Below are 12,248 nucleotides of genomic sequence, written 5' to 3'. Positions count from 1 at the left end.
AATATATATATATATATATAATTTTATCAAATAACAATACAAATTTCCATTGAAGAAGGGTTGACATATATGTCAATGAGTTGTTTAGCAGGAAAATAAACTGTAATTTTCTTAGTGGCAAAATAAATGAGTTTCACACCAAAATAAATGGTTTTAAATCTTAAATTTTATATTTATCTTATTTTATTAAATAAAATAAGCAGCATCCATGTTTTTTTACTTTAATTACACAACGAAAAGAAAAAAGAAGAAGAAAAGATTGAATATTATTTATTTTGATTAAATGAATAAATTGTCTTTAAAAGAAAAACTCCCTGAGGTCCAGGGTTGTATTAGGAAAAAAAATATAGATTCCTGCTATAAATGATGAGCTACTTTAGTTACTTACAGCAACAAGTTATTAAACAACCTTTGTAATAGGAAAAAAGCCTGGTTAGAGAGCATCAGTCCCGGCAAGACAAGAAGAAACCTGTAACATAAACAAACTCCAAACCATCAAAACAAGGAACCACGGTAACAAAGGCACAAACCCAAATCCCCTCAAAGTCCTCAACCCATTCTTTTCTTCTTTTTATTTTTTTGTCAAAACCAAAAGCCCTTTTTCCTTTTTCTCTCATGATTCTGTTCTGAAAATCAAACGGGAAGCTTCAATCAAAACTGAATTATGGGTTGTTGTCAATCATCTTGTCTAACAGAGACCCACCCAGAAAATGACCAGAGTCGGCAACAGCAACAGGAGCACCGGAACCATAGCCAAGCAGTTTCAGGTGCTGGACCCGACCCAGCTGTTGCTAATGGAGTCCCTTCTTTCTCTGAGTTCTCCTTGGCTGACCTCAAAGCTGCCACCAATAATTTCAGTTCAGATAACATAGTTTCTGAAAGTGGGGAAAAAGCTCCTAACCTTGTTTACAAAGGTCGTTTACAGAACAGGAAATGGATCGCTGTTAAGAAGTTTACTAAGATGGCTTGGCCTGACTCCAAACAGTTTGTGGTACCATCAATTTTTGGTTTATTGCTTTTTTAAATTTTGGGTTTTTGGTGGGATATTTGAAGTGGGTTTTGTTGATTTGTTTTAGGAGGAAGCATGTGGAGTGGGAAAGTTGAGACACAGGAGGCTGGCCAATTTGATAGGGTATTGCTGTGATGGAGATGAAAGGCTGCTTGTTGCTGAGTATATGATCAATGACACTCTTGCTAAGCATTTGTTTCATTGTCAGTTTTCTTTCTCTTTTAACTTGAAGATTCCTTTTCTCTTTTTCTTTTTCTTTATGTTGTTGTTTAATTTCTTAATTTCTTGCTTATCTTTTTAAGTTTTTAGCTAGTTTTATCATGCTTGAATTTTTGTTCTTGCTAATTGTTGCCAAGAATAGGCCTTATGTAACTCGACCTTAGCCTTTGTTTCTCTTCCTATATTCTTGATTCATTGTTCATGCCATAAATGGTTTATCCAATAATTTTTGTTTTAATTTCTTGAGTTCCTGTAATCCTTACTGAACTTATAGGATAGACTACAGGTTGATTTTACTTGGTAAGTTTGATATACAGTTTTGTCAGCTAAATGCTTTTAGCTTGATAATATATCTTGACATTTCTGTTTATCACGGCCTAAAGTTGTATCTTTGTTCACATTATTCAGGGGAAAATCAAACCATCGAGTGGGCAATGCGTTTAAGAGTAGCTACGTGCATTGCTGAAGCTTTAGATTATTGTAGTAGTGAGGGCCATCCATTATACCATGATCTAAATGCTTACAGGGTTCTTTTTGATGAGGTATTGGTCTCTTGAATATAAGGTTTCTTATCATGTATATACCTTTTTCCTCTTATTCTAGCATTAACAAACACTTGGTGCAGTAATTGATGGCTTCTTAATGGATTTTGTAGGATGGTGATCCACGTCTTTCATGTTTCGGACTGATGAAAAATAGCCGGGATGGGAAAAGTTATAGCACTAATCTTGCCTACACACCTCCTGAGTATCTAAGAAATGGTAACTTCATTTGTTGTCTGGTTTATCTCTGGTGGTTACCATCATAAAATACTTATTCTCAGTTCTTCTGCCTGTCCAACTGTACTGGATTTGACCTGTTACACATATCTGGAGTTTACTTCGGTCCTTTTTAATGTTACTCTACATGATTGGTTTGCTTCAATTCTGGGACACATTTTCAGTAAAAGAATTCTCTTCCTTTGTGTTTCATTCTGATGTTCTTCAGTGAAGTTTGAGTAAATTTTGTGAAATGATGTTAGGATACCGACTTTAGCAGACTTGTATTTTGACAGTTACTGTTGCAACTTCTAGAAATGTTCTGTTTCTCCTTTCTCTTGCAAAAACTTGGTTAGTATTTTTGTAGCAGACAAACAGGGAGTGGTAGGCTTTTTATGAAAATGGATTCCTATGTTAATGGTTCAAATTGTTTTCTTTTGGTGTTTCCCATAGATGAGTGAGTTGTTCTGGTCATTCCTATGTAAGTATAAAATCATTTCTGGATGTATGGTAAACTGTCTATCCGTTGTTTCATAGTGCTGAGCTATGTGAAAACTGTTCTATTGTTTCAAATTGCATGATTCTCTTCATTCAATTTTCTAAAAAATATGCTTCTTGTAGGGAGAGTCACCCCAGAAAGTGTTATTTACAGCTTTGGCACTGTTCTTGTTGATTTGCTTAGTGGAAAGCACATCCCTCCTAGTCATGTAAGTGAATTTAAGTGGCTTATATTTGTAGCACATGGGACCCATATGTATCATTGTGTAATTTTGTTTTAATACATTTTGGAACGATCTGCATCCCGGAATCAGTGATTTTATCATGGCTCCTTTGAATGCTTGTAAATGCAAACTTGCTATTCAAATTGCGAGTTAGTGCGGTTAACAGCTATTGTGCAATTCGCTTTTTGTGATTAATTTTGAAATCTTGTACTTACCAAAACTTAACTATTCCATTTCAACAGCTGCTTGGCTTATGTCTTTACCTGTTCTACTGTCAGACAGTATTAGTCTTGAAGGTTACAAACTTTGGTTTTATCTTGATGGCTGTGCATGTTTGCAGGCGCTTGATATGATACGAGGTAAAAACATCGTTCTCCTCATGGATTCACATTTAGAGGGAAAATTTTCTATGGAGGAGGCAACTGTGGTTGTTGGCCTTGCCTCTCAATGCTTGCAATATGAACCCAGGGAGCGGCCCAGTATGAAGGATCTTGTTGCCACACTTGCTCCATTGCACACCAAACCTGATGTAAGGAACTTTGCTGCTTTTATCTATTCAATTTATTACAGTTTGTTTTTTGTTTATTGGTGAGCCAAAGATTTAGAACCTGGAGGTTGCATCTATTTCCTTCAGTGAGGAGTTGAAAATCTCTTGCATATATGGTTTCTGCAGTAATTAAAATCGCTAAATAGGACTAGATCTAATGAAGAAAACAACAAGTGTTGTATCTGAGTTGTCCCAGATGCTTACGCTGTTGTGTATCTATACTTCTTTACATACTTCACCTTTGCTATTGTTACCTCAAGCCATCCCAGAGCTAAAAAATGATGTGGGAATAATCACATTAAAATTGTTAACTTGTGGCTGTGGTTTTGAAGACCAAAGAGCATGCCTTTCTGTTTAGATCCTGATTATTTTATCTCCTGGCTTGTAGGTTCCATCTTATGTTATGCTTGGAATCTCAAAATATGAGGAAGCTCCACCAACTCCACAGCGTCCTCTTTCACCAATGGGTGAGGCCTGTTCACGGCTTGACCTTACTGCAATTCATCAGATATTGGTGATGAATCACTACAAGGATGACGAAGGGACAAATGAGGTGATGACTTGTTTTAGTGAATCCTTCAAATCCATTTTCTTTACTCTTGTGCTGAGAAGTGCATATAATTGTGGATGCATTGCTTCAGTTATCTTTCCAAGAGTGGACCCAGCAGATGAGAGATATGCTTGAGGCTAGGAAGCGTGGGGACTATGCATTCCGTGATAAAGATTTTAAAACCGCCATTGACTGTTATTCCCAGGTACTGGACTTTAACTTGTCAAGAACTATATGTTATTTGGTTAAGAATTTGTCAAAACTTGTCATCTTGCTAAATTATTGACAATTCGATAGTTCTAGGACAATTGAGATTGTTTAAATGGAATCTTTTACTTGTTGGTTTGCCTGTCATGGACGGTATTGGTTCTCTCTAACTCTCTCATCCAGAAATATATTTCTTGGAAATTAAATTTTTGTTTTTACCACAAATTAGATATGATATTATCAAGCAGCTAGCCTTGACTAGACCGACCTTTAATGTAACTGAGGTTATATTGTTTTAGGTTGACTCTCTTGAGCATCCGAATAAACTTTAATCGTGCTGTAATGAGATAACCGTTAAACCAAGACGAGTATTAAATTATATTGAGTTGGGATGGAAGCCTTATGGCTACCTTTTCTTTCTGTGCAGTTCATAGATGTCGGAACCATGGTCTCCCCAACTGTTTTTGCTCGACGCAGCCTGTGCTATCTATTTTGCGATCAACCAGATGCTGCCCTTGCAGATGCAATGCAGGCACAAATTGTGAATCCCGAGTGGCCGACTGCCTTCTATATGCAGTCAGTTGCTCTTGCCAAACTAGACATGCATAAAGACGCTGCAGACATGTTGAACGAAGCTGCTGGACTTGAAGAAAAGAAGCAACGGGTCGTTAAGGGATCGTGAGAACAAAAACATAGTGTTTGATTCTACATTCCTGTACCATTTTCTTGTTGAGGCTGCCAAAAGTTTGTGTAAAAATCTGAGTTTGAAATTGAATTTCAAATTGGAAGTGTACGAAATAGGAAAGAATGTGTATTTTTTCCCCATTTGTGATGATGTGTACCTGCCCTTCATGTTTGCAAATATATGCTATGCTTAACTCAATAAGGAGGCTCCACCATTTCAGCAACGTGTAACACAAATCTTTCTTGTCAATAGGGTTTTTGAAGCAATTCTCAATCTCTTATAGATATTTTTGTATGTCTGTCTACTTCAATATGAACGGACAAATTCTTTTGTATTGAAAAAGAGAAACGTAATGAAATATTTTCTCTTCTTAGAAGAACTTGAATGGTAACATATCCAATTACTTTTATTTTCTCTGAGAATGCTTTTATCTCGTCCCTCAAGTTGCATGGACTAAGGGGCTCTTCAAACCTTGCATTGCATCGAAACTTGCATCATTGATGGCTAAATCAATCTAACAGATTCATTTCACCATTGACGGAGATTCCAGAATGTTGGAGCTAAGCTGAAATAATGTGGAAATGTGTCCAGTGACCGACTCCAACTTACCTGGTCGCCCATGTTAACAATTTTTTTTCAAAATCTTCCCGGTACTGTTGCAGTGGGAAGAACAAGATAGGGGACAACAAGGCTTAAATGCCATTCCTGGCTTTAAATGTCCACGCTAAGAAACACTTGTTTTCAAATGTGCCGATTCGTGGGAGAGGTTTCATTTTTTCTTTATCTTTTTTTTCAGATTTCAAGTTTAGCATGACCGGCATTGCAGTCCTGTCTCACCTACAAAGAAAAGGGCCACTTTTTTCTCGCAAGCAACCCTGTATGTACCTATAGTTCCTTATTTTATTAACGAATTATTAAAAGAAGTAGCACAAGCATCACTGGAATCTTGCTACCCCCCTATGTCTATGAGAGGAGACAGGGGCCACAGTGCCACTCGTGCACAATAATTAAGCCTTCATTTCTGTAGAAAAATGTGTAGGCTCATAACATTTATATAAATAAATTGCTTAAAGATTTTTTGGGGTGGGGTGGGAGACAATGAGCAAACATTGGCAGCAAAAATGTTGAGATTCAGATCAGGGTCATGTCAGGATTCATGGAGGTTGCAGATGAGATTCCTTGTCTTCCATAGTTGCCGATATATACGATCGCAGCTCGAGGGTTGAATGGGAAGGTGCATTGAGTTGATCAACTTGTACATCTAAGCCTTTAGCCTTTTGCTCCAAGACAAAAAAGATGGCTTCTTCAACTTTGAACCAAAAATCCAATTTTCATGCTCGTTCAAACAGCTTGCCTTCTAGACCTCATCCACTTGTTACTCAAATTGATGAGCATCTGTGTAGGCTAAAGGCCAATGAATCCGCCTCATCATCATCTTCATCAATGAGCCAAAAACTAAGTGGCCTTAGAAATCTGTATGAGTTGGTTGATAATTTGCTTCAACTGCCTCTTACACAAAAATCATTAGCCCAACAATGCAATGATAAACAGGTTAACGAGTTGTTGAATGGGTCTCTCAAGCTCTTGGGTGTTTGTGGTGTGGCCAAGGATGCTTTTGACTGCAGGCCAAGGAAGATACCCAACAACTTCCATCAATTTTGAGAAGAAGAAGAGGCGATGAAGCTGGTTTCACATATGAAGCTAAGGAATACTTTGCTTCAAGGAAGAAAGCAAAGAAGTTAAGAAACAAGTCTCAGGAAGCTTGTAAATGTGGCTTTGCTCTGTTAGAAAACGATGCTGAGGCCGCATTTAGCATGTTGGGAGAGGTACAAAGAGTTGCATTCACAGTGTTTGAATCCCTCTTTTCTCATATCAATGGCACAAAGATGGAATCAAAATCGACCAATTGGTCTTTGCTGTCCAAGTGATGAGCTCCAAACGTGTAACACACGAGGGAGAAGCAACGGAAACCAATGAAATCGAGAAAATGGATGCAGTTTTGTGCACTCTCATTGGTAACAATACCAGAAAATCTGGTAAAATGAGCCATGATGATGCACAAATTGAGTTGCAGAAATTGGAGTCAAGCATTCAAGATCTTGGAGATGGAGTGGAGTGCTTGGTCAAAACTAGAGTTTCTGTTCTCAACATCCTTAGCCATTAGGCTGCAGAAAGTTATAACATATGGCAATAGAAAACAACTTTATACAATTTTTCTGTACATCCTTGTATATTGGTAAAAAATACATGTATACTTCATCTATCATAAATGAAAAGAATTTTAATGAACAAATCTACATCTTTCTTTATCATATACATTTGTTGTTTATTCTCTAGCTAATATAATAACTTTCATCCTTGTATATACATTTGTTGCTTATCATATACATTTGCTGATAGCATGAAACAAAAATCTTGGACTCCCATTTGGCATTTCATAGCTTGGTACCTTGAGGGACTTGAAAGTTTCTTTAAGAGTTTTGTTGGAACGTGACCATCCATGGAATGACGAACATTGAACGCAAAGATGCGAGCTCGCAAAAAGTGGCAAGCTCATTACTTTGGCGAACTAAAAATACGAATTGAATTTAAAGAGATTACTTACAAGTCAAGTTAAACAAAATATATTTTCTTTCGAGAAGATTTAGTATTTATTAGCATAATATATTTAGCATTTATTAGCATAATATATTTAACATTTTAGAATAAAATATTTGTTATTTCTTTCCATATTTAGGAGTTTTTCTTATTATAAATAACCTTGTTACATTGTTCAAAACAGATGAGTGAAACATAATAAAAGCCTTAGCAGACAATTTTGTTGCTAAATTTTTCTCGTTTCTTCTCTGCAATTCTTTCTTCTTTAGTATCTGTTGGAAATTTGATACTAATACAGAAAGAATTGTAGAGAAGAAGCTAGAAAAATTTAGCAACAAAATTGTCTGCTAAGGTTTTTATTATGTTTCACTCATCTATTTTTAACAATGTAACAAGGGTATTTATAGCAAGTAAAAACTCCTAAATATGAAAAGAAATAACAAATATATTTATACTAATAAATGCTAAATATATTATACTAATAAAAACTAAATCTTCTAGAAAGTAAATATATTTTGTTTAACTTGTCTTACAAGTAAATTCTTCAAATCCTGTTCATATTTTTTAGTTCGCCAAAATTAATGAGCTCACCACTTTCTATGAGTTTGCCAATCTTGATGGGTTCGCCAAGTGTGTTTGCTGCATGAATCGTCATCTTGCAACACTCCTCTTTGACCTTCATGCTGTGAACACCAAATTTATTCATCAACTCCTCAAACCTCGTCTTTCGAAGTGGTTTCGTCAGGATGTCTGCAAGTTGATCCTCAGTACTTCAATGAACCAGAGTCACTTCTTTGCTCTGTTCGACTTCTCTTACAAAGTAATACTTGATTTAAAAATGCTTTGTCTTTCCAAGAAAGTTGGGTTCTTCGCAATTGCTATGGTAGACTGGTTGTCACAAAAAATTTGAGTTGCTTCAATCAGCACATGGTTCAAATCAAACAAAAATTTTCTCAACCTAATTGCTTGATTAACAATTGCAGCTACATATTCAGCCTTAGCTGTGGATTAAGCAACTGTTAATTGCTTCTTCAAACTCCAGAAGAGTACCCAAGATCCTAGTGAGAAGAAATATCCAGAGGTACTTCACATATCATCCACTGATCCAGCCCAGTCACTGTTAGTGTACTCAAAAAGTTTTAAAGAGTTTGCTACTGCGGTGTTCGCTATTGCGAGCCAAACACCAAAATCAATTGTTCCTTTGATGTATCTCAGCACCCTCTTCGCCGCTTTGAAATGAGAAATATCACAAGAGTGCATAAATCTTGACAACAAGCCTACTGCGAACATAATATCTATTCGTGTTATTGTTAGGTACAACAAACAACCCACAAGGCTTCGATAGTTCTTCTCATCAACTTTCTAAAAGTTTTCACTACTGTAGAGTTTTTCTCCAAGAGCAATAGGCATGCTGATTGGTTTACACTTCACTATGAAAAACCTCTTCAAAATCTTTAATGCGAAGCCCTGTTGACTTATGAAAATTCCTTCTTGAACCTGTCAAACTTCGATCCCAAGAAAATATCTCATTTCCCCAAGATCTGACATTTCGAACATGTAACAACTCAATTTTGACCCTAATCGGATAAAGTGGTTTTGGGACCACAAATTCGAGTCAGAAAAATATTTTAAAATTATTTTAGTATTTACAGTATGAGAATTTCAGTGTGTGAAAATTTCGTATGAAAATTTGATCGTTTGAGTGCTCAATTTGATAAAAAGGCTTAATCGTGTAAAATGAAAACCTAGGGATCTAATTTAAAAGCATCTATTTGTTGATGTCTTATTAATTAGGAGGCTTAAAAGTGCAATAAACCCACTATATAGATAGTGGATGGTTATGGACAAGACTAACCTTAATGTTTAAATATATATTATTTAGTAAATAAGGTTAGTAAGGTAAATAGCTTAGTATTACATTATATGTAATTAAAAATACATGAAATTTAAACTAGCTATCATCTTCTTCCATGGCTGAATATTAACGAAAGAAAAGAATGAAAAACCAAGCTAGGTTTCGGCACAAAACAAACTTGATTAAGGTATGATTTTGTTTCGATTTTGATAATTTTTACGTTTTTGAGATTGTTGCTTTGTGTACTACAAGAACCATGCTTTAATTTTTGAATTTGAGGTTGATTTTGTGATATGCCATTGATGAATGCTTCAGCTTTGTAATAGTTGATGATGAAATATGGAAGATATGTGGAAGATTAACATGTTTTGTCTTTGAATTTTTGGTGAAATTGAGAAATTAGGGATAAATTGTGAAATTAAATTTTTGAGGGACTAAAATGTAAAATAAATGAAATGTGTGGACTTGTATGAGCATTAGGGATATTCAGACCTTGTATAATGTGGGGAAATTTTGTGTATTTTGTGTTTTATGCAATAGGGATTAAATTGCAAAAAGTGTAAATGTCAGGGAAAAATAGTAATTTGCCCATTTATGTGCTCTTGGACTAAATTGAATGTAATTATATTTAAACTAGCTCATTTTGAATATATTTAGATCAAGAACCGAAGAAATCGGAGTTGGATCGGAGAAAAGCTAAAGTTGTCGATTAATAGTTCGATTTCGACTTTTCATCGTCCGAGGTAAGTCTATTAGCTATTAAATGTTATTAAACTAATATATATATATATATATATAAATGTATATGTATTGTATTTTTGAAGAACTATAATTTAAAGTATATCTATTTAATATATTTAAAGTATGAATGATTTATATATATATATATATATATATATTTCTAATGTTCGAACATATAAGTTTATACTTATATAAATTTTTGCGAACAGTTAAAGTATGAAAGGTATATAATCATATATGTTTATAAATGTTCTTGATCATGATTGAAGTATGAGAGTTTTATATGTATATACAAGATTCAAGTTCATGTATGTATATTCATGTATAAATTATTGATTTAATCAAAATTTTGGATAACATAAATATATACCAAAGGGTTGAATGAATTTATAAGTATATACATGGTAAACTTTTGGATTTGATTTATAATATGTATGTTTTAAAATATATAATAAATTGATTAAGCATGTAAATATACATGCGTATGTTTTTTTTGTATTGAATTTAGATATGTTATTATTTAAATGTGTGAGGTTTGATTATGCATTATACATGTATAAATTCTTGTTGTGAAATTAAGTATGAATTTACATAAGTACATGATAAATTCAAATATGTATATATGTATATATATATGTACAGGTATAATTTCTTGTATTGAAATTAGGTATGGAATTATATATTAATATATATGGTCGAATGTATATGCATATATATGTTTAAGATTTGCATTGAATCAAAAGTATGAAATTGTTAGCTTAGATTATTTTAATATGTTCGAATGTGAAATGTATATTATTTAAGTATAATAGAAGTTAAATATTATGATGGTAGTAGTTGGATCTATAGTATAAAGATATATATAAATGTATTCGGTTGAGTCATTGAATTATCAAGTTTGGAATTGGTGATTGAACTTTATATAACCATGTGTATCAATGATATAAGTTATGAATTTTAAGCTAAATCTTTATGCATGGACTTTGTATACAAATATAGTTTGAAAATGAATATTATCTAATGTGAATTGCGTATTCAGGCTCAACGCCTAGCAGGTATATTGCCAATGAATCAATTCAGGCTTAAAGCCTAGCAGGCTAAGTGCCGGTGAACTGAATCAGGCTATAAGCCTAGCAGTGCTAAGTCTTGGTGATCCGAATCGAGCTTTAAGCCTAGCAGGGCTAAGTGCCAGTGAATCTGTTTTAATTAAGTGATTATATACATTGGGTATATATGTATATGATTTGGTTATTTGTATTGGATAAATATATGAACATCTGTTTCTATGTTTTTGATGAGCATATAAAAGCTCGAATCTTTGTGTTTGGTAAGTATATATATATTGGTTATCATGAAATTGTTGGATATATATATATGTGTGTGCATTCGCATATGTGAATTATAAGTATATATATGTGCAAATCGGCACATGTGGTTGATAAGTATAATTATTTGCTTTTGGCATATGTGTTTGAATAATATATATATATATATATATATATATATATATATATATGCATTCAAGAAGTGCAAGTGATAAGTACACTAATAATCAAAATATGAAATTAATGAGAATGTTAATAACTCGGTTATATGCATATAATGTATATTCATATGTTCGTTTATATGTATTAGTTAAATATAAATTCTTTTAGATATCAACAAAATGACTTAAGATATTAGTGTATGAACAGTAATTATATTGGATATTTGTGATCTTAACAATTTTACTTAAGGAATTATATGATTCTTTTATAAGTATTTTAGTTATGCTATAGACTTACTAAGCTATAAAAGCTTACTTTGTTTGTTTACGTCTCTCTGTTTTATAGACTTAAAGAGCAAGTTTTAGGCTCGGGGATCGTCAGCAAGATCATCACTCTATCTACAGTCTCGGTATTAAATGTTTTAAAATTTTAACTTATGGCATGTATAAAATGGATAATATTTTGAAAGTCATACTTGATGTACAGTATATGTAATTAATAGCCATACAAATATAGCTTATTTTCTTATAGTTTAATTGGATTCAAATCTTATGTTCTGTTTAAAATGATCAAAGTAGAATTTATATATTATACTTATTTTAATATTAGACTTTGCTTATTATATTTAATAATAATTTTTTTAAAAATTATTAAACTATACCAGATGTCTGTTTTGAGTTATGTTTGATTAGTAATGCCTCTTAACCCCAAATTCAGTGACGGATATGGGGTAGGGGTGTTACAGAACATGTTCTCCATTTGTTGTTTAAACTCCTTTTCTAAGACTTCACTACTTCTAATCACAAGTAGATCATCTACATATAACGAAACAATTAGCGAAGTGAGTTCGCCAATTTTCTTTACATATAG

At 33.5% G+C, this 12,248-nt stretch overlaps 2 protein-coding genes across 2 annotated transcripts; both read left to right on the top strand.

The window, feature by feature from the left end:
• The first annotated feature begins 384 nt into the window (after positions 1-384).
• LOC105785974 (serine/threonine-protein kinase BSK1) lies at positions 385-4,898 on the top strand. Its single transcript, XM_012612185.2, has 9 exons — positions 385-991; positions 1,077-1,212; positions 1,637-1,770; positions 1,884-1,989; positions 2,608-2,693; positions 3,049-3,237; positions 3,644-3,808; positions 3,897-4,010; positions 4,440-4,898. The coding sequence occupies exons 1-9, from the start codon at positions 665-667 to the stop codon at positions 4,692-4,694; spliced, it is 1,512 nt and encodes a 503-aa protein (XP_012467639.1). The 5' UTR covers positions 385-664; the 3' UTR covers positions 4,695-4,898.
• A 1,095-nt stretch (positions 4,899-5,993) lies between these two features.
• On the top strand, positions 5,994-6,625 carry LOC105787063 (uncharacterized). The gene is made up of 2 exons (XM_052624039.1): positions 5,994-6,248; positions 6,323-6,625. The coding sequence occupies exons 1-2, from the start codon at positions 5,994-5,996 to the stop codon at positions 6,623-6,625; spliced, it is 558 nt and encodes a 185-aa protein (XP_052479999.1).
• The last annotated feature ends 5,623 nt before the right edge of the window (positions 6,626-12,248 follow it).

The sequence above is a fragment of the Gossypium raimondii genome, chromosome 1 (assembly GCF_025698545.1).
Source record: "Gossypium raimondii isolate GPD5lz chromosome 1, ASM2569854v1, whole genome shotgun sequence".
In the NCBI taxonomy this organism is placed as follows: domain Eukaryota; kingdom Viridiplantae; phylum Streptophyta; class Magnoliopsida; order Malvales; family Malvaceae; genus Gossypium; species Gossypium raimondii.
Note: the sequence above shows the minus strand (reverse complement) of the source record. Positions and strands in the feature narration are given on the sequence as shown.

Bases quoted from the DNA above. Each gene is read 5' to 3' on its own strand.
- LOC105785974 (XM_012612185.2), top strand. From the start codon at position 665: ATGGGTTGTTGTCAATCATCTTGTCTAACAGAGACCCACCCAGAAAAT. The intron at 1,771-1,883 runs GTATTGGTCTCT...TGGATTTTGTAG, and splicing joins ACAGGGTTCTTTTTGATGAG to GATGGTGATCCACGTCTTTC. The intron at 4,011-4,439 runs GTACTGGACTTT...CTTTCTGTGCAG, and splicing joins CCATTGACTGTTATTCCCAG to TTCATAGATGTCGGAACCAT.
- LOC105787063 (XM_052624039.1), top strand. From the start codon at position 5,994: ATGGCTTCTTCAACTTTGAACCAAAAATCCAATTTTCATGCTCGTTCA. The intron at 6,249-6,322 runs GTTAACGAGTTG...TTTTGACTGCAG, and splicing joins AACAATGCAATGATAAACAG to GCCAAGGAAGATACCCAACA.